At 40.2% G+C, this 22292-nt stretch overlaps 1 protein-coding gene and 1 long non-coding RNA gene across 14 annotated transcripts in view; one reads left to right on the top strand and one right to left on the bottom strand.

Moving 5' to 3' along the window:
• The window catches only part of STOX2 (storkhead box 2), a 142371-nt gene that overhangs the window by 89294 nt on the left and 30785 nt on the right, over positions 1-22292 (top strand). For 2 of the 13 annotated variants that reach the window (XM_064417836.1, XM_064417834.1), the window contains exon 2: positions 8553-8651. The exons of 5 other annotated variants lie outside the window; for them this stretch is intronic. In XM_064417836.1, coding sequence (XP_064273906.1) covers positions 8567-8651 — 85 coding nt within the window. In that variant the 5' untranslated portion in view covers positions 8553-8566. Of the gene's footprint in view, positions 1-8552; positions 8652-12377; positions 12397-15197; positions 15350-15995; positions 16042-16625; positions 16721-20272; positions 20439-22292 lie in introns of those variants that run through there. 6 more of the 13 variants (XM_064417844.1, XM_064417848.1, XM_064417839.1 and 3 more) reach the window with 6 other exon arrangements.
• Positions 788-15142, bottom strand: LOC135299202 (uncharacterized). Its single transcript, XR_010361243.1, has 3 exons — positions 11926-15142; positions 5994-7766; positions 788-5900 (listed from the first exon to the last, which is right to left on the bottom strand). It is a non-coding gene; the product is annotated as an uncharacterized LOC135299202 (long non-coding RNA).

Raw genomic sequence — 22292 nt, forward strand, 5'->3', positions numbered from 1 at the left:
TGAAGCTTTATGGTTTAGGGGAGAGATAAGGTAGTTGTATTTAATGTTTGCACAAGCAGTGTGATATTTTGTCTGGAGATGACAGTGGTATGTTCAATTAACAGTTTAAAACTACTTAAGTAACAGTTTAAAAGTACAAAATACCTGTTTGTTAGGGAAAAGCCACTAGCCAAAAGCTATAGCAAAATGGTCTTGAATTTTTTAACCTAACTTTTATGTAGCTGGTAACAAAGAAACTTAATCCCAGAAATACAAATTCAGGTGTAACATCTGGGATGCTATTGTTCCCCCATTTTTAGGCCATTCATTAGCAAGAAAAAAAATAAAAAAGAAACCAGGAGTGAAAGCCAAAATACTCTTTCAATCTAGTCATTCTTCTGTGCAAAAATATTTTTTTTAGATCACGTGTCTCACTTAGGTTACACTTAAGTTCTAGTGGCAAGAGTACTTGTTCAGGACTTAGTGCATTCAGGATTTTAAAGTAGTTGACCCAGACTTTTATATTTGAGCTAAAATAAATAGGCATATGGCAAGTGGAAGAACATATAACCACTCTGCTGCCTCAAAATTTTTTTGAGGTCAAGAATTTGAAAACAGGAACCTATAGTGTGGTTTGTGAATACAATAGGAACAGCTGGTGCTCAGCACTTTTGAAAATGAGGTCACTTTATTCTTGGTTGAAATGTGCAAAATGGGTCATCTGGGCATAGGCTTAAGACAAAGGCTGAGCACGTGGCCATTTATAACCAAGTTGTCCATGTTTCCAGAACTAGTTAGTTAAAGGGATTCAGTGAAACAAGGAAACACTGAGATAGGTCTGCACTTTCCCAACTTTTGGAAGCATAGCTCCTTATCCTCTACTGGGACAGTATATCGCTGCCATGTATTTTCAAAGATCTGCTAATGCTGAGGATGACATCATCCATATTTTCCACAGTCACCCCTCCCTCTGATGCCTTTCTGCTCGTCCTTCACATAACCTACTTTAGGAAACACTGCTCTATTGTACAGTCCTTGGGAACACTGCCTCTCCACCAGTCTCAGCCCTGGGACTTCCCTGGTCCTGCCAGCAAAACAAAGGAGAAAATCCCAAACATGCACAAACTCTGTAGCACCACTAGCAAAATCTAACAATGCATTAGGAAAGATAACAACACTACTTGGATCTGACTTATGATTTTTCATTATAAATATTCTATAAAACATACATAGGCAAATGGCATTAAAGCCACGTTTTACACTTTTTGTTACTTGAACAGCTGTTGCTAATACATCCAAGATGATAGCATGAGTCATAGGATACAGGTATATCTGAATTGGCAAATTTGAGACTGATACTGGTTGCTGTTGAGTGTTGTGTGACATGCATAAGTTTGGCATGAGAACTTTTAATGCATTCAGTAAGAGTGTGCAGGCTCTTCCAGACCCTGTCTCCTGTCATCCCAATAGCCTGTACAGACTGGCATCTGACGCAACACCTTGAGTATCAAAATCATAGGAAAAATTCACATTGGAATGGATCCCAGGTGATTGTAGTCCACCCTCTTCCATGTGAACCATGCCATTCCTCTCAAGAGGAGTTAAATCTTTGTCCTCAAACAATGCTTTTTAAATCAAAGTAAATTCTATTAATTTACTTGGGGAGTACTACATGCAAATCACACTGGCTTCAAGTGAAAGTTTGAAGCCCATGCTAAAGTAAATTGCCCTCTTAATTCAAGGACTACTCATTTTGTCATTAATGATCTTACCTAGAAGAGTATTTTGTTAAACCTAGCCATTTATTGCTTTAGTTGCAAAAAATAATTCTTTTATTGCTTGCATAACACTTCTGTGTCTTTGTTGGCATTGTTCATGCAGTTTCAAGACTTGTTGAAGTTTCTTGACCCAAGAAAGTATGTAGTTACATTGGCAAGAATAAACAAAGCAGAAGGGGAAAACACTGCCCTGTTCTCAAATCCTGTGTATTTTGTCTCTGGAGGTGGACTTGTGCTGAAATTATTCAGGGCTGCATCTCATAGCTAGCACCACGTTTCAGATGAGCCCATGGGAATGCTTCTCATTATTTTCTTATAACTGTAAGTTTAATTTACTGAGGCAGGCTTGAAGATTGCCTTTGCATGAGTGAGGTGATTTGCCTGTCTAAACCAGGCTTACATTTTGGCTAGTCTTTAGCAAGAGCTGTCAAAACGAGCATGGAGGAACACAGCAAAGTGGTGATAGCAGCAGTACAAGGAGTTCTGGACTGAAAAAGCAGAATGCAATTAGACATTTCCATGGCTGGCAAAGTGCAGTGAGTACTAAGCTGGGATATCAGCACACATTGCTGCAGGACAGTGTTGCTTCTTTGATGGAAGGGAAACACTTTTCAAATCCAAACCTATAACACATATAATACAACATGTGTGTTACAGGTTTGGATTTGAATAGTGTTTCCCTTCTGTCGAAGAAACTTTCATTGAACATTGATGTGATAAATGACAGCTAAGTACTTAATATGAAGATGCATACCAGGTTGGGTTTTTTTCTCTGTACCACAAGGCAGTCAAAAATACCGAAATACTACCTTCTGATACCATGTGGCTTTATTACTTTCAGTTTTACCAGTGGTAAAACTTTTTTTTTGCTTAAAAAGCAAAGCAGAAGATTCTTGTCTTTCTTGTTTCAAATGTCCAACTTGGATGAATTGCTGCACTGAAGTGTAATTAGTCACTAGCTGTGAGATGGAACAAGGGTGGGTGGCATAGCAGATAGAAGAAAAATTTTCTGCAGGATGCACAGATGTATGAGCCATGTCTGGAGGAGCACTGGTGTTGTCTGTCTTGTTTTCATGACATGAATTGTGTCTCTCTTTTGACTTCATCCCAAGTTTGAGTAGTTTTCAGGTAATGAGGGAGGCTGCTCCAGCTTTTGCAATCACTGTAATTGATTCTGGCTTTGCAGAGAGGTATTTAAAGAGTAATGGTAGCATTTAGTAGTCATTTGTATTTCATTTTATCCTCAGTTGAAACTGCTGATGAATTAATAAATATAGCACTAATTTACTTCTCTAGGATATCAGGTGTAGTCTTTTAAATCCTTGCAGAAGTTGCATGCTAAAGAAGACACGTTTAATGTGGATTCTACTTAGAAAACAACAATTTCTGGCATCCCTGCAGTACCTTTTATGTGACCATATTTTCTTTATTAATCAGAGCTGAGAGGTTTGTGCATGTGTTATGTGGATAAAACTCTGTGTCCTACAAAAGTAGAGCAGTGATTTAGGAACTTGGTATTTCCATTGGGGTGGGACATTTTCTTTTAAACTTTCTGTGCAGCCAAGGCTTGAAAGCAGCCCTTCAGAAAAGTGTAAATACCGAGCCAATTCTAGCTGTGCTGTAAATATTGTAATTGAAAACCTTAGAACTGTGTGTGTCCGCGTAATGTGGAACAAGAGGAATAGAATTGCATCTCAAAGCCTGTGATCTGCTTGGAAATAAACTGTCCTCAGCGCAGAGACCATAAAGCAGTTTTAAGCATGCCTTTAGAGGACAGTGCACAAGCTCTGAGTTGGGTATTAGGAAAAAAAAAGGTATGTAGTGGGATAAGACTTCTGCATGCATCTTCAGGGAGACAGTTGTAATCAAACCTTTCTGAGACCACAGAGCAGGGCAAGGGGAGAGGCCCAGAGTTGCCTCCACCAATCTTGACATTCTCTGGTAAGCAGCAACAAAAGAAGACTAGAGCATAACCTAGAGTACGGGTGTCTGTGCTGCAACAAGAAAGACTGTAAAGTCCATTGCCTTGGATTGTAAACTTAGGCATTTTAAGCATAAACAGCTCACTGCCTACCAACTGCTTAGGTCAAACTTAGGGCGCTTGGCTTCCTTAAGGTAATGAGTGCGTAACACCTCTGATGTCTTCCCCTGTGAAATGCAGTGTTGCTGCTTACCATACTCAGTCTTGGATGATGTGTCAAATCCCTTGATTCAAACAATATTCAGGGTGTAATTAGCATTGTCTGCAATGTTCTAGTATTAACTGTCCTAAGAAATATTAGTGAACATCTTACCTTTGCTAAAATCTTATTCACGTGCTTCAGACCTCCCCCCCAACACTTATGTTGACTGTAGAAGAAAAGTTTACTTAACAAGTAATGCATGTTTGTGTGCATGTGTACATATCACAAATACACAGACATGTTTGATGCTGCACTTTTTAACTTTTCTGTTCATTTTTTGTACATTCTCTACTATTTAGTTTGTTTCAATGTAACTCACTGGGATACTGAACACTGCATCTCCTTTGTTGTGTTTTTATAGTATTTTCACATTTTTATTTGAAAGCTGTGTAGATTCTTTGTCATGCATATGAGCACATTATGCAGACTTACTTTATTCTATCTCCATGAGTTTTGTTTTAAGTGTTTTCTGCTTTTTGTGCTAAATGCTAAATCACATGCATGATGCTTTTGTTTTCATTTTGTGGACAGATAACTCCCAAACTCTTGAGACCCTTGGTGATTCCCCTTGTAATTACGAATACTTATATTAATGTGTATTTTTAGAAGCATTTACTATGCCTTGTGTATCAGCACAAAATTCACTTGAAATACTCTTGGAGAACATGCACAATGTTTTCTTTATGTTGCTACAGTGGATTTTCATTCTTATTTCATTTAATTAATGCATTTTTGCCCAACAATAATATTGAGTTTTTCAAATGTTTGGTGTCAGATGCTTTTGTCTTAGTCTTTTTTAAGGGTATTTTGTCCAACAAACTTAAGTCTTTGCTGTTTTAAAATGATTTTCAGAGTAATTCTTAGGTATCTAAAATACTTGTAAAAATACTTGTTTTTTGATTTTGAGGGGAAACAGTGGGAAGGACCCAAGAGACAATTTCTTAGGACCCATAATGACAGTAAAGTTTTGGTTTAGCCTGACCTCTGCTGGGTAAATCTTGGACTTGGCTCTTCCTCACTATCCCAACACAGCACTGCTCTCCATATTGTCAGTGACCTGTCCATGACCAGCAATTCAAGTCTTGACTCTACAAGTACAGAGACTTCACCCAAATTCAGGTGCCTGATGTGTAGCTGAGGAGAAAATGCCCTTCTATTCTAATTGTACTTATTTATTTTTTACTGCACTTGGGTACCTATTGTGTTGGGCAAATAAAAGAAGGGATTGTAAATGCTGCGAAGCCTTAAACTCTATGTACTGAAAGAAAAATAAGATGCAAAAGAGATGGAGGTGCAAAATATATGCAGAATAAAATATTCTCCTACATTTTATACTGCCAGTAAATTCTGTCATTGAAATAATAGTGCCACAAAGAAGAATCCAGATTATTAACTATTGTGTGCAAGAGAAACCTCACTTTGAAATTTGGGTAGTGTGGCATAAATCATCCTTTGGGAGCCTGGGAGCTTTTATTCCCTCTTTTTGCAGCAGAGCCATTACCTTCCCAATCCCTGTGTGGAACAGCTGAGTTAAAAACAATTTCTATAAATGATATATACATTGAATTGATTTTTGTTTTAAACCATCAACAAGGCAAAAAGAGAAATAATTCTTAACCTTTGATCATTCAGCCATTGTCTGATAATGAGAACCATGTGTGTGCATGTGTGTGTGTTAGGGAGTGTGTGTATATAAACGGAGAAGACTGTTGGTAAAATAGAGCCTGTCCACTCTGAAATGAATAGTCCTGTCAGCAGCGAGGAGGTAGGATGTTGTTTAGCATTTAGGTCACCTCTTTCTAGTGATTTGATGTTAATCCCTGTTTTCCAAGACATTGGGAGAGCAATTGCCTATCTGCCTCCCAATCATTGTGGCTACCAGCATGGCCAGAACGTTCCTACCACAGTGGCAGGTGAAGACCCTCATGACGTCTGCAAGGCGAGACTCGCTAATGTTTGCCTGAGGGTTGTTCAAGACAAAGCTGGTTTACAGACCTGGTATCTGTCATCACTAAGGATGGGAAAAGGGAAAAAATGGAAATGTGGGGGGTACCATATTCTTGCATGTCAGTTTGACTTGACTGAACACTGCTGTAAGGGAAATGGAGTGCATTTCTTGTGGTGGCACATGTTCAATACTGTGCTGGGTGATGGGGATGTAAGTGATACTTGTTTTATGAGGTATTATGGAACTTTGAGAACTTGTTAAAAGCTGTGACTATAACTTGATAATCTTTTTTTTTTTTACTGAGAACTGACACCTAGAGACTGTGAAACTAGCTTGATTTGTTAACAAGCTAAACAAGTAAAAGTTAACAAGTAAAAGTTTTTTTCCCCTGGAAAGGGGAAAAAAAACCCAAAACCTTTTGAGGTTAATTCCAGCTGCTTGTATTCAGTTGTATTTTGCTTTAAATATGTAAAGTAAGGGATGTTCTAGTGCATGGGGAAATAGGGCTTCTCATTTCCAACTAAGCTTATATTCCTCATGTGGAGGTACAAGCTCTACTATGAAGAGAATGGGGTTCATGGAAGGAAAGTGTAATACCTGGTTATGTATTCTTAGGAGACATTATGCCTGTGTAACTAAATGTGTAACAAGCAATAGAGATTGGTAACCCATGGAGGCAACCACTGGAAAATTAATTTACCTCTTAGGTAGATTACACGCCTAGACTGGGAGAGATTATGGGTAGATATTAACAGGATGTTGAGCTAATTGCTGACACAGTGCTGATTCCCTTTCTTTCTTGACTTTGAACCTTAATTACACCCTGATAGTGGACCAAGAAAGAAAAATAAAATATAAAAAACCCCTCAAAACAATCCCACAGCCCCAAACCTCAACCACCCCCTCCAAACCAACAAACAAAAACCTGAAAATGACCAAATCTCCAACCCCCAGAAAAGTTTTTGAGAATCAGCTTTGGGTAGTGGGTTGTGGGAATGAAGTGAAGGTGCTGCTTCCTGGGAGGAGTTCTGACTTCTGCCTTAAACTGAGCAGAAATTCTTCCTCTCCACAGCACTGGGTTATCCTGTGATTAGAAGTGCTGAGCAGCATTTGGAGGCTGTGGTTTCCACTCTGCTTCCAGTCCTGCCATTTTAGGCCAGCAGCAGAGGCTGTATCCAAACAGATGCTTGGAAAATGTGTTTAGGATGCCTATTTAGCAGTGGTTTACATGTGCCATCCACAAAGGGCCATCCCTTTCTTCCAATAGTCAGCTGAAGAGCTTGTTGGTTCTGTCTCTTTGGTCTGGGTAGCCAAGGGTGCTGATGCTTGTTTTCTTGTAGGTCTGCCCTGGTCATAGACTTGGTTTGCTCTGAATTAAAATAATTTCCCAGACAACTTCCCCTTAAAAATCCAGGGCTTCATAATACATGGTGTCAGCATCTACTGGAAACCTGCTCAGGATAGGTCTCTCTCTCACCTTTTACTTTAAATCTTTTGTTTATTTGCCTTTTAGCTTAAATTGTAAAAATTACATCCATTTCTATAAAGCTGTAGATATTTTTCTATCATGAGTTTAAAAATTGTCTCTATTTTTTCTTTGTAACTGTTTAGATCCCTTCCTGCTCCCCCTTCACCCTGGCTTCCTTCATTTTCCATCTCATTCTGGAAGAGCGTTTCCCTTTATTTTATAGTGTGTGCTCTTTTGTGCTCTTCTGCTGTCCCCCATCACTATCAATCCTCCCCCCATCCTTTCAGGCAGGATAGAGCACACTTCTAGTTACCTGTACTTTTTATCTTCTTTCTGAATCTTAAGCAGAGCTTTTCTGATCTCTCTGTGTGTTCTGGAGCAGAACATGCCAAGATCAGGACAGGGTGAGCCTGAAAGTAAAGTCACGGAAGCAATGATTGAGAGTCATCTTGAAAGTAAAAAGTTAACTTTGTGATGCATTATCTTTTTTACAAGAGCTGGAAGGTTCGTTCCATGTTTGTACATTTAAAGTGCTTGCATTTTGAATCAGCTCAGGAGATTATTTGAAGATGCAAGGTGCTGGAATGAGAGTTTCAAATGCATTGTTCGAGCACATTTATGAGCTTTGGAGTCTGGCATTTGTCACATCAAAACATTTAAATTGTTCTCTGTTTTTTTGTTGGGTTTTGCTTTGGTTTTTTTTTTCTTCTTTTGAAAGGGGTGCAAGGGGGTTAGTCAGAGAATAGGGATAATGGCTTTAACAAATGGAAATAATTTGTGTGAATAATTCCAGAAGCAGGTCCTTATTCAAGCACTATTAGAAACACATTTTAAATCACTTTCACTCATACATTATTGTGTGCATCCTTTGAGTTTATAATAGAAGGTGGCACAAAATCAATTCCTGATATAAGGAATTCTCTTTCGGAAGAGGTTGCATGGCATCTGGGGTATTCCTGAAAGATCATAAACTTTTTTTCCCTCTTTTTCTTTCCTTTTCACATGCTCAGAATTTACCTAGATTATCGTGGCAGCTTTCTACAAAAGTACAAAATCCTGTTAGATAAAGCAGAGGTGTTCAGGATGAAGTTGCTAGCTAAAATCCCTTTCTGCTTCTGAAAGTTTACCTCTGTCTCAGTTTACTGCACTTTTAGAAAGTTGGTATTTCTTTTTAATGGATATTTTATTTTTTTCAGCTAATAGCTGGTTAATGAATAGCCCTGACTGTTGCAAGGTTACAAGAATGATGCATCCAATACAAGAGAGGCATTTGGAACATGGGGACATTTCCAGTGGTATGTCTGCCTTGTTTTGTGAGACACTATTTATCATTAAATTGACATTTAAAACAGCTGGTGTAGGTGCTTCACTTTGTGAGAGACAGGAATTATGTCACAGGACTTGTCTCTTTTACATCTTGGTAATAGATAATGACTATTAAATGATGCTATTAAGGATCTAGGCTCCAATAAGAGGCAGTAGAAAGACTTCCACATAATCTACTGTTGACAGTAGACCTCAGGCATAAGATCACAGAAATTACAGAAAAATGTCTGAATGTTGTGCCCAGGTTTCAAGAACCTGTCCACCAGTTGGATCCTCTTTTCAGAATGCTTGTTTATAATTGCTATTTGGTATGTTCACAAGCAGTGAGAAAATGGCAGCTTTTCATGGGCTTTAAGCATTGATAAGCTTTAAGACAAAACCACAGCAGATCTTTAAAACAGCTTGGGAACTTTTGCCATGCAGCAACCAAAACTCATTTTTCCAGGGTATTTTTGTATACTTTAGAAATGGGCGATACGGAATGCTTTGCTTAGTATGATATGTTCACTTCCAGAAAGGTTACCCTTTTGGATCCCTTGAGCATCAAAGTAGGAACAAACTGAGAGCTGGCAGTCCCTTCCTACCTAAATGCTTGGTTAGGTGCTCTGAACCTTATTCCCAGGAGCAAATTGTCTGCTCCCAAGACTCCCACCTCATTCATTGAAGTAACTTAATCTGCAGCATTGTACTAGGTCCAGCCTGACCTGAAAAACCCTGCTAGCTTCACATTCTTCCAGCAGCAAGCCTGTGCTGCTAAGCTTGTCAGTGTCCTTCTGAGCTGATAAACAACTTGAAAGGTGGGGAGGATGAAATCATGCTCTAGACAACATTGCCATTCTGGTTCCTTTGCTTGTGGCATGATGTTATCACTTCAGAATCAAGATGGAAATTATAAAAAAATATTTTCAAAGCAGTTCTGCTGCCCTGCAGGGGTTTGTCTTAATGCTTGCTCCTTTGTAGCCTGTTTTCCAGGTATTCAGATGCTTTTCCAGCTAACATACTTCCCACAGCTGCCTTCTGGTAGGGGCTTGATTCTGAAGATAGAGGCACTTTGGGGTCTTTGAGTCCCACCTCTTGCAACTGCTGCAGGTGCCCATTAAACCTTTCCATAAGTGATCCGTTTTTAAACCAGATTTTGTCCCCACTGTTCCTCTTAAAAGATTCTGCCATTACTTACTGCTGTCATGGCTGGCAGTCTTGGTCTCAGTTTCAGTCTGGATTTCCTGTTTGCTGAAACTGCTGTTTTCTGGGTGACGTGTGGTGAGTGTCTCCCCCAGTGCTGGCTCACTTGGATCCTTACCATTTGTTCTGTCTAAATGTATAGCTCAGCTTAAGGAGCAGTAAACTTCCGTGGTGTAAAGTCAGGTATTTTTTAAGGTTTACATTTTAGCTTAGAAGAAGGATTGTTGAGATGGGCATGTTAGATGCTGAGTAAGTTTTTGGAGAGAATCTGTTCTATACTATATCAGCTGTTTCCTTTTGGTTTCTTTTCAGTTTGTTTTCTCTGTAAGTATGATGAACAAGATCTCTGTCTCAGACTTAAAATATTCCTGCTTTCTTCTTGTAACATCTCTTCAAGCTTTTTTTTTCCTTCTTGCATGCATGAAGTACTTAATGCCCTCCATCTGCATGAAAATGTTTTGTATATAATTCTAAAAGCTCCCTTAGGACTGTAGACTTTTTTAAATGAAGCAATTTAAACATTTTCCACACAAATGGGCACTTGGGGCAAATGTCATTATAAAAATCATAAGAATATTTGTTAGACATTTTCACAGTTTATTGTTGGGGTTTTGGTTTTGTTTTTTTTTTTAGCTTTCAAGACCTGCCTCTCCAGTCACAGTGGAAATTGCAAGTCAGAGAGAGTCAGCATGATTTATGTTACTGGCAGAGCAGTAAGGCGTTTGTAAGGCTGGGAAGGCAGACATTAATAAGGAGGAGAAACAATAGACAGTCTTCTCTGCTTCAGTCAACATGGTGCAGGTGTTGAGGCTGATGTAATGCTGTTGCTGCTTTCCTACTCTGAGTTGTACATACATATTTATAAACACATGCAAGTCAATCAAGACTTGTGTTCAGAAGATAAATTAATCTCACACAAATTGAGATACAGAACAAGGCAAAAACGCTTCAATCCGGCTCAGACTAAATGAAAGTTTTCATTTTAAACTAATGTGTTAAGATTCTCAAGTTTCAGATGAGGAAATACATGATACTGGATATTCTTGTAAGGACATATGTTGAGACTTGTTTTGTAAAATTTGATGCTTGCATACAGTTGACTAGTAGACAGAGGCTCTATTTTGTGGAGGGTTTGGGATTCTAAGGAAATTGTTTTCTGATTTGAAACAGAGCTCCAAAGTAGACAGATTTCATGTGTAAGAAAATCCAAAACCCAGTATTTTTAGATCACATAGAACACTAAATTCCAGCAGAATCAGACTGGTTTGTTTCAAATTTGACTATTTAAATGTTTTATATATTGCTCTACCTAATGCAGTCTTTTAGAACAAACTAATTTGAAGGGAGAGAAAGAAACACTTCTTGCAGGAATGCTGTAACAGGAAGTTCTGACATTTGTCAAAATATTTCTCCCTCTTTCTAAAATGAATATGTAAAAAAGTATGGTTTTCTAATACCATTTAATATCAGTGGAATTGTATTCTACACAGTAGGATGTCTGCCATTCTTTGTGACTATGTCATCTGTGTTTTGGGGAGATATTGCTGCAGTGGGTGGAGAAATGCAGGATCCTTCCTGTCTTCTGCATGTTATTTTCAACTAGAATGATCAATATCTGATGTCTAATAGACCATATTCCTTGGGAAGCTCAGTTATTACAAGTGATGGTTTTTGCCACATCTTTGGAACTACCGATGAAAATGTGTACATGCGGTCTCTGTAAGAACAGCAGAATTTTTAAACATATTCTTGAAATGTGTACTTGCTACTTTTATCCTTGTTTATTCCAGCTGCATGTCCTTACCTTAAGTCTTGATGGTCTGTTGGATATGACAAGCAAAGCTTGCTTTTGCAAAACTTGCCCTTTGTAGTTGAAACCAGTGCTGATAGACCTGAACCCAGATGCCATGAAAATGAATGGAATTTAGTAAGCCTTTTTAAAGCCCCTTGAAAATTCCAGCTGCCACATGGATCTGCTGTCAGGATGGTGACTGTGTCAGTCATTTTAGTGGTGAGTGGCCATATTACCATGCAGTTTTGTGATAACTGAGCCGTTCTTACCTATAAGTGCCAGCTCCCAGAGCAGGAGGTCCTGCTTCCTGTGGCAGACTGCCTCCTACTTTGCCCTGAGACAGGATCTTCTCTGTCTTAACAGGGCACCCAGTCAGAGTTTGGCATACAATTTTTTTTTTTTTTTTGGGCAGGAGTAGCCTTCTGCTAGGTTAGCTCCCTAAACTAACTCATGAGAGCAGATCAAGCATAAAACTGGGCTGTCCTGGCTTGGATGAGGACAGCAATGGATAGATAGCCTTTAGGCTGGGTAGCTCTGTTGTGCAGTTAAGCATCTGTGATGAATGCTTTGACAAATGATGACTCGTCTGTGCAAGGACTTCCATTTTCCTGTGAACAAAGGAGAAGTACCACAGAATACCACCAGCGTGGTGGTGGTGGATTCCTCAGGCCATCTGAGGTAGTGATTATGATATTCAACAGTATTTTCCAGATTTTCTTGTCAAGTTTTAGCACAGATGAGTATGTAATTTCCATCATACATCTGATGTGAGTGTGTCAGGGTATGTTTGGTCTTTTTATTTCCTGTTTAATCCTATTACTCTCTTATAGATGAAAGATTTCTGGCATGGGAGATACCATTTTTCATAAACTATTCAATAAGTTTTTCTAGACACTTAAATTTCAAAATAAATGAAGTCTAAGGGGGCCAAACATATATCTAGGATATGGCATGTACTAGGAGCTGTATAGGCAGGCCAGAGTCTCTCTGAACTGGTCAGCTCTGTTAATGTGAGCCAAGTAACTGCTGAACCACAGTGTTTAACACAGACCACAAAAACTGTGTGAATGGTCAGTGAGCTTTCCCACATGGGCAGCATGAATCTGATGCAGATACATTTCTGTTAATTCCAAATTCCACTCACAGCACTGAATGCAACACAGATGTCTTGAGTGGCATTAATGAAGGAAATATAATTGCCAGCATATAAAGATCTTGGAGATTATTGGCAAATAGAGAAGCCAAAGTAATACTATGTGAAATTGATGTATAGGCTAGAAAATGTTTCAGCACAGTATGGTCATATGGCTTTTTAAAACAACTTTGCACTGTCTTCACTTGTAGCTTCTATGCTGAGTCTTGGCCAGAGGTTGTACGATCATAGGAATCACCTGCTCTTGTTTTTTTATACTGCCTGGCATGGGTAAATTTGATTTATAGAGGAGTTGGTTGTTTGGTTGGTTTTTTTTTTCCACTCAGCTCTTCATTCATTATGAAAGGACAGTGCCAGTGGTGGTGTGGATATTGTGTGTGCATTTCCAGTGTGTAGTTGCAGGGTGAGGGACATCCTAGCACTTATGCTGCTATCCAGTAGTTCTCAGTCTTGCTTGCAGGGGTTGGGAATTGCCTTTCAAAATTGATATTACTCAGCTGAGTTACCTTCTTGATCTTTTTTATCCATTGTTCAAGTGGAAAGTTTCTATTTAGTTCACCTCATCTCCAGTCATGGTTTGTACGTCAAAGTTTGGAGTTAAAGCATTTGTGCTTTAATGTGTGCATTAAAACACAAGTTGTGCATCTTCCTTAAGTAATTAAAACAATGGATGAGTTTATAAAGAGAGGAATATTGAAATTCAGGCTGTGATTAACTGGCTGCTAGTCCGATCTAAGGTCCCTCTGTGCCTGAGTGCTGGAGGAAGATGAGGTCATGGTGCTGATTCTTGACCATGGCACACTGCAGACACCTCCTGTGTCTTACAGTGTTTGCCCAGCTGTGTCCCAAACACCAAGTTACTGTGACTGTAGTACTGCTTTAGCATTCTTGTAGATATCCATCAGCTAGGTGTGGTTAGGCTGTGCATGTTGCTGATGCCTAAGGACCATGAGGTACACCAGCCCTAAAAACCAAGATGTGCATTTACACTTGTGAAGAAAGCCCTCAGCCCAGAGTCAGAGCAAAGTTCAAATTCATCCTCAGGATCCACAGCAGGCACCTACTGCTACCCTGTGATTTGCCTTCATGAACTTATTCTCCTGCTTGCTTTTGATGAAACCAAGGGAGATGGACAATGTGGTTTGATTTATCTTTCAATTTGCTCTGTAGCTGTGGTTTTCAGCATGTATGCTGATCACTGTTTTGACAAACCATATTTTGGTCATAGAACCTTCTGCATGCATTAAAAATAGACGCAGTGGGTCTTTCTACTTCTTGTGCAAAATCATTTCCATTATGGTTGCCCTTTCAGACAATAACTTCCTTCTAAATATAGGTGACTAATCAGCTGAAGTTTTTGCACAAGTTCAAATTATACTCAATAGCAGCCAGAGAGGAGCATTTTGCTTTTGGTCCTTTGACCCCCTTAAACTCTAAAAACAAAACAGCAAAAACCTGGGGTCAATCCTGAAGCCACCTTGAATTGTAAGGTTGCATAAAATACTTGAATTGAAATATTTTGAAGTACTTTTGAAGTGGGAGGTGGGTTTAGTTACAGTGGCTGTTCAGATTTATTTCTGTCATCTGCAGCACACATCCCATCACACCACTGCCCTCAGGGAGGCAGAGGGGCTTTTGTGCCTGTACTGCTTTTTTGGAGTACCAACCCCAGGGTTTCTTGTGAGGACAGAGTGCTCGTAGATGAATGGGATGGAAATCTGCTTTACCGTCATGTAAAATCAGCAACCTCTAAAAAACCACAAAGCCCCACAACCTCCAGGCCAAAGAAACCAATTGACAAAACCCTGCTTCTTTTATTTTTGTTGCTGAGTTCTCCCTGTCTGGGATTTTGGCCGTTCCTGAAGCAGCAGCAGCACACGGGGGTGCATGTCCTGTGGGAGTTGCTCATGCATCCAAAATGGCTGGGGCGTGGGTGGCCTTTGCTAGAAGAGAACATTCTGCTGGGGTTTGGTTGAAAATGTCGTGTAAGGGTGGGAGTAGCGTCCCATCTTCCGACTAGGCGCATGTTGCTGTTTCTCCCTGTTCCGGGGCCCTAAAGCGCCGGCAGCTTTCCGCGGTGGGAGGCGCAGGGCCCGGGCGGCGCGCTGCCGCGGCGGAGGGCGGGCTGCCGGCCTCGGCGCTGCCGCTCGGCAGGGGCCGCGTCCCGCTGCCGGGGAGCCGCCGGGCTGGCACGGCCGCTCCTTCCCCGTTTGGCTCGCCTGCCCGCCTTGCTGCGCGATGAAAGCTTCGTCAGCAGCGGGGCGCTGGGAGGCTGCGCTGCGCTCCCGCCCGGCCGGCGGGCGGGCTGTGCCGCGGGGCAGCGCTGCCCCGGGGCCTCGCCCTGGCTGCTCGGCGTTAGCTTGGGCTGGCAAGTGACGGTGCTGGTCTCTGCAGCGGTTCGGGGGCACGGAGGCGGCCGGGGCGGGCCCGGCGCAGGCAGCGCACGGCGCGGCTGAGCGCGGTGGTTCGTGTGGCACGGCTCGGCTCGGCCCGGCGCTCCGGACAGCCCGGGGAAGCTGCACAACTTAGTGGCAAAGCGAGTAAGTCTAGTCTATCTAAGCATTTCCTTTGAGGTTCTTTATTGCTAGTGCTGGAGGGCAAAAGCAACAACGTTTTTAAATAGGTTGCAAAATTTCAAAGCCTATTTAAAGCACACTGAAACATCTCGTCAGTCTGTCTGTGTTGTTTTTTCAACGTTTTTAACAGTTGTCCTGCTGCAAAATAGAAATACAAATTTTCCATACTGGTGGCTAAGACTCCAGGTGAGACCTTGATCAGCTACTGCAAACCTGTCCAATGTTTTCTCCCAGTTCTAGAACAGAAATTGGTATTAGTGCCTACTCTCATAGTGCTGGAAGTATCTCCTGCCAGCTCCTGTAGGGCCTTAGTAAGGAATCTTCCTGAAGTTGCCAAATACTCTCACACTGTACAATTGCTTGTGCTGGTTGCATCACGGGTCAGACTGAATATTACAAGTTAGTCTGTTTTAGGACTTTTAGATCTTAATCTTAAAATCTGGGACAGTCCCTGAGGGATAAATCATGCATACATAGTACACCTGATGTGTTGGACCTGCTGCACATGTGAAATGAGACTATATGGATATAGTAGCTAGTTTCCAGACATCAGGCCTGAGTTTCCAGGCATCTAGAAAAGTGGGTAATCCAAAAATATGGGAAAAGTCTGCATCTGTAAGCATGCATGGGCCATAGGATTTCTGTAAATAATGTAGGTAAGTCTGTTGTCATCCGGTATCACCCTTCCTTTTATCCCTCCTTCCCCCAGCAGATATTTCCAGACTTCCTTTTGTATTTTTTTTCTAGTCACTTTCTGAAACTTACTACTAGCTTTGAACACTTGTGAATAAACTAACCAGCAGACCCTTGAGGAGAGTGGTCTGACTGATGTCTGTGCTTGCAAAATCAAATGACTGAGGAGTCCAAAGGTATGAAAGTTGTTTCAGAATTCATCTCCCATGTAATAGCTCAGGAGGTAGCCCGCAGTTCATTCCATTACTCAGGAGCTGTTAATGAAAGCAATACCTTATTTTACAGTATTATCCAAAAAAGGGTGCATACCAGACAAAGACAATTTACAACCCATTTATTTTCAGCATTCTCTTAATGCCCATTATTTGGAGTAAAACCCATCTTCTGACAGACCAGCTTCTTAGTTCCCTTAATCCTGCAACAAAGTGATAATCCTTTATTTGTGACCTCATAAACTGTTGCTACAGAGAATGCTGTGATATCAGAAGGCCAACGCTGTGACTTCACTGTTGGTGGAAGCCATAGTTGAAGATGCCCCACTCTGGAGATCTGAGGGGCAGTTTATATCCTTTTGGTATTCAGCAAGTGCTTCCTAAGGAGCAGTATCTGGCAAACAGAATTGCATAATGTTTGTCTACCTAGGTGATGAATGAGACAATCAGAGGCTGTGTGTGAGGGGATGTGATGATTATGTTTTCAAGATAATTTTTGCCCTTGAAAGATGTTATCAGGAAGAAAACAGTCACTGGGAAGCTGCACTCAGCTTTTGTATCCTCAGTCTCCAAAGATATGAAGAATAGCAGAATTGTACTCTCTAAAAGCAAGAACTTCTTACCCTCTATACCTTAAGAATATAATTTTGTAACCCAAAATTATTTCTTGGAAATAATTTTCTTGGAAACACTAATTTTTTCTTGGAAACACTAATTACATCAAAGCTTCCATCAAAAAATGTTTTTCAGGAGCAATGCAAAAGACATATAAATCGTATCCAAACTCTATGCCCTAAAGTAGACTTTTAGGCTCTTGTTTGTAAACAGAAGTATGAAGGAGAAATGTCCAAGACTTTCAGGTATTTCCAGATATCTTACCTGCCTGGATTCTTTTTACATTTGAGTGTGAGCTTCTGTGCCATGTTCCAGAAATGAGTGCCTAAAATTTGGCTTCTTAGTAAGTCTTGATTTTGAGAAGTACTGATAGTACAGCAGCACTCAATGAAGATAAAGGGAAATGAAAACCCACATCAGGTTTGAAACTCAAGCTGTGACTATTAGAAACAACATATGGCAAAAGAAGCCACATTTGGCTTCTTTACTATCTCTCCCTTTTCCCATAACAGGAAGATTTTACAGAAATAGTACTTGCAACTCTAAATGTCAATGGTTATGTACTCTTGAAGACTGAAGCTATCAGAACCCAGAAAAAATACTAGTAGAAAGTTAATTCCTTTGTGTAAACATTTAGTTTTTGAATGCATCATGATCATATGATTGAACAACAGGAAGACATATGCTTACCTGTAACAAAGTTAGTATTTTATTTTTACTATTGTTTATTCCATTTTTAACTTTCACCTTTTTATGCATGATACAAAAGGTAATGCAGATGAATTTAGCAGGATTGTGCATGTACTACCAACCCTATTGATAAAATTTCTGGAAGTTGTACAAACTAAATCAGATTAAACAAAACACTCTTACTCCAGAACAAATGGCTATTTACATAGGTATAGTTACACCCAGATAGTTCTGACAGTAAATTAGTCTTTTAGATCAGAGTCCTGAGGCCAGTTTCCATCTTATCCCTGTTACACAGATGTTCTCCAAATTATGTTCCAAGCATGTATCAAACTGGATACTGCGTAACAAATCCATGTTGGAATAACTCAGTTAAATGCAGCACCAGAAATGAAATACCACAGTTTAAAGCAAAAATTCACAGGCATATTGCATAGGCTTTGCAGACCATGCAGGACACCCTTTGGGTAGCCTCACATTTTCAAGTTCTTGTGGATTACACCATCTTTGTATGAAACTACACGTGGATGTGTGTTTTTAAGAGCTGCTCATAAAGCAGCAGAACACTTCTAAAGACACTGTTGGTGATAACATGCTTAACTGCTTTCACATGTTTCTGGTCAAACCATTAATATGCTCCCTTAGTGATGTTGTATGTATGGCTTATTAGCATGCACACTACTAATTTACTCTCAACTTTCTTTACTGTCCTGTAAACTCCCACCCTTCCCCTAGCTTTGATCTTTCATCATAAAAGCTTAGAAGTAGCCTTTTGGATATGAAGCTAAATATTTCTTTTTAGCTATTCTGCCTGTTCCAGACACTGGGAGCGGAGGAGGGCTCTTTCCAAGGCAGTGTAGTAGTGTGAAGGTACCCTTGGCAGGAGCTTGGTGCTCTTCTGGGGGTGCTGCCTTTGCTGGGTCGTAGGCACCTGGGCTCCGGCTTGGGTCTGCAGCACAAGATACATTTGTTCTTTCTGGCTTTTAATTGAGACTTTGAGTGGAGGCTTTCACTGAATCCTTTGTGTGGCAGGGGGTGAAGGTCAGCCCAGAAAACAAAAGAAAGGCAAGCAAGTGGATGCAAAGCACATGCAGATCAGCTGTCACAAAACAACTGTCCTTTGTTCATTTATTTCTTCACTGATAGACGCAGCCATTCCCATTTGGCTTATTCCAGCAATCCTGTTGATCCTTACTTTTTTCCTAGCCTTCCTACAGCTGGAGGTACTAATTTTATTTCTTACCATTTGGTTATTATTTCTGCTTCCATTTAGCCCTGCTAAACATTTAGATTCTTCTAACAAGTCTTTCAGAAGTAACATCTCAGATGCTGCATTGCCCGCTTTAAGAATCAAACAAAAATCAGCTCTTTCCTCACATTTCCTTTTAACCTTTCCTGTGTTCTTTCTTATATTATTTCTTTTTTTTCTCTCCTGTCTTCTTCTGCTGCTAATTCAATCTTTATAGCCTAGGTTTTTCTTTAGGTAGCCTCTGTATCAACTCTTTAAAGCTTGTAGCTAGTCAGATAGGAAGAACAGCAGGGGTCTCAAAAAGTGCATTCAGAATTACTTGTATTCCCTGTAGAAGTTTCTGAGGGCTGGTCTGTGCTGCAGTTCCAGCCTCCCAAAGGGGGTGGCCAGGTGAGAGAGAGGCATGTACCATCCCCTTCATCATGTGCAGTGCCGTGTTTACTGATAATCAGAAATGCTTTTGCAGTAGGGAGCCTTCTCAAGCCCTGGTTCTGACCGAGACGTTTTTTACCTAAGTAGGAGGTGCCCTCAGGCCTGTAAAATCTTGGTGAGTTAAAGTACTGCCTGTGGAGATTGCTTGTTGAAAGAATATGATGGTAACTATAAGGACTTGTTTCTTATGGCCAAGAGTAAGGAGTTACAACATGGTGACAAGATATAAGGAATTACTTATTTTATTGTTTTAATGTGTGTTAGAAAAATGACTATCTTGCTATGGCGTAAAATGCAGTAATTCAGAGTTTGGGTTTTTATGTCCTCTATGCTTTGATCTCAACATGTTTTGATACATTTTTTTTTTCACTGTTTCCTGTGGTAACTTGTGAAATTTGTTAAAGAAATTATCTTGATTCTCCTTTTGCTAGCTTTTTGGTTTAGTTCAGTTGAAGGTGAGATCATCATCAGCTCCTGAGATCATCTCAGGAATCTAGCCTTGATATCCTAGTTTAGGTCTCTCTATACTGAGTAAGAGGGCAAAGAGACAACTATTTTTATGTGCTCTCATCTTTTGGAAAACTGGGTCATAGCGACACTCAGGGAGCACAAGAACTCCACGCTCTAGTGCTTTATAAATGCTTGGTTAAAGTCCAAAAGAAAAGTCTTGTCAAGCTTAGTTTAGTGTAGAGAGGAGGAAAAAGAAGGATGGCCACTTCTGGGCCCTGTAAATGGTTAACAGGGCTTTGTGCAGCAGGGATCAATACCAAATGTTTGGGGTTTAATAGCCATACAAAAATCTGAAGGATGGAATGGATAATGAAGTGGTAACCCTGTCTGTCAGATCACAGTTGTTCAGGTTCATTAAGACTGCTGAGGAGGATTTCAGAAGGGACTAGCGACAGCTGAGTGAAACAGCTGAGCAATTCTGCAGAGTAGTGACATCAGCACTGTAGTATAAAGCAGTGCAGTGGGCACTGGCAAAATAGTGCTTAAATTGGTTAAGTTTTGTGCTTTTTTAGGAGCATGGTCTCTGCGTGTTGCTGGAGTCAGTGGTGAATGCGTTAGATGAGTCAGGAGTGGTAATTAAAAGTCTAAACTTAAGACTATAAATGAGGAGGTATGTAAGAAGTCACGCAAGAGAAGTTGCTCTGTGAAATTGGTAATTTTATCCTTTTGGATACTGTGTTTGGTTTTATGGCTCATGTACAAGGCAATTTTCAGATTTCTGAGATTTCATTTAAAAATGGTAGAGCAGCAGGTAGAGAGGTATTACTGTTTTAACAGTAGTAAAACTTCTGTTATAGGTTTTAGTTTACTGCTTCCTGTAAATAAGTGCTCAGTAAGATTCAAAAGTAAAAGATTTGTGAAATGGACAGGAGGAAATATTTCATCCAGTGGGTTGTTTAATTGTGGGAACCCCTGGTTCCAGGTACTGTCATTTATTTGGAAATGTAGGTTTTGGTTGCTGCATTTGCTGATAGTTATATTCATTGGGATAAAAAGTCAAAATATGCCAGTCCCTGAGGATCACTAAAGAATTGTTTCTGTCTGGAACAAGGGCATTTCCCTTTAAGGTGCAGTATACACTAGTGGTAATGTGTGCAGTTGGATTTCTAATGCTTCCTCTATAAGATGACTGATGAGCATGAGGGAGGCAGCAGATTTGGTGAGTTGCTGAACTGTTGTGCCATGGCATTTCCTTTGTTCCCATCCTCATAGATAATCCCCACACAGGTGAGAGCAAAGGACAGAATTTGAAAGAATTTTGAACCACTGTGGGAAGCAGGAGTCTTGCATCTACGTCATGCAGGTAGAGCATAGGGGCAGAATATACTAATACAGCTTCTTCATGTATTGAAGTGTAAAATATTTCAATTTCACTTTAAAGTACATCTTCTTAAAGATACTCCAGCCATATTGAAAACTCTGCTCTCGACCACAGCGAAAAAAATGACCCAGTAAACTCTCAACTGCTAAGTCTTTGGAGCATCTAACCTTTTCTTTTTAAAAGCACTTCGGCACTAATTTAATTGATTCCATGCCTGGCCTTTTCATCAGTTCTCTCCTAGCCAGGAAAAACTGGGCTGTTAAAGGCTGCTGCAGTACCATGGGACTTGTGTTCAGTGTTGCAGGTTCTTATTTTAACCTGATGTTATCTGCCAGTCATCACTATTGGTTTGAAAAGCTGTAACCACTGCAGTACTGTCTTTGGGCTGAAAATCTTTTAATGGTTACAGCAGTCAACATAAATGAGAGAGAATGCACTATGTCTTCGGGTTGTGTTGCTAATTATTACTTCACCTTTCAAGAATTTTTTTCTGCTGCCTAGTTTCTTGCTGAATGTTTGCTGCAGCATCTTCAGCCACACTGCATGTGTTCTGGCTAAACTGAAGAGGATAGTGAAGAACATGTTGTTAAGACCTTCAACAGCTGTGTTTTGTGCTTTCAGAAGTGTTTGGAAAGGAGTATTTTTATATGTGTTTTTAAAATTTCTACAAGAAAACACCTAGGTTTATCTTTATTTGTTGGGTTTTCTTTCTTTTGTTTCTCAGTTGCTTACTCTCTCTGGCCAAACCTCCTCTAGTGTCAGATTTTTTAAATGCTTCTATCTTTCCTTGCGTTTGCTGCCAGAGGACAGGCAGGCTTTGTTTTTGAGGGGGTGGGGTGTTGGTGTCGTTGATTACAATATAGCATTAACATGAGTCAAATTAATTTGATAGTAGCAGATTTCTATGAAAAAGCTCCAAATCCTCCTCCCTTCTCATTTTGTGGTCCTAGCGACAAAATATGTTACAGAATTCTTCTGTGTGGTTTAAAATATCACATACTTTCCAGTGAGCTATGATTTAAAGAAGTTGAATTTAGCAGTTGAATTCTAAAAAGACACAATTGTTTTACCTAGTGGGCTTTTTGAGGGAGGGAGTTGAGTTGGTTGCCTTGGTTCTCCCGTTAAGACTTGATGTTTTCATTCAAATGCTGTTTCCTGGGTGGTTGTATCAGCAAGTGTCACACT

This window comes from Passer domesticus, chromosome 4 (assembly GCF_036417665.1).
Source record: "Passer domesticus isolate bPasDom1 chromosome 4, bPasDom1.hap1, whole genome shotgun sequence".
Lineage (NCBI taxonomy): Eukaryota > Metazoa > Chordata > Aves > Passeriformes > Passeridae > Passer > Passer domesticus.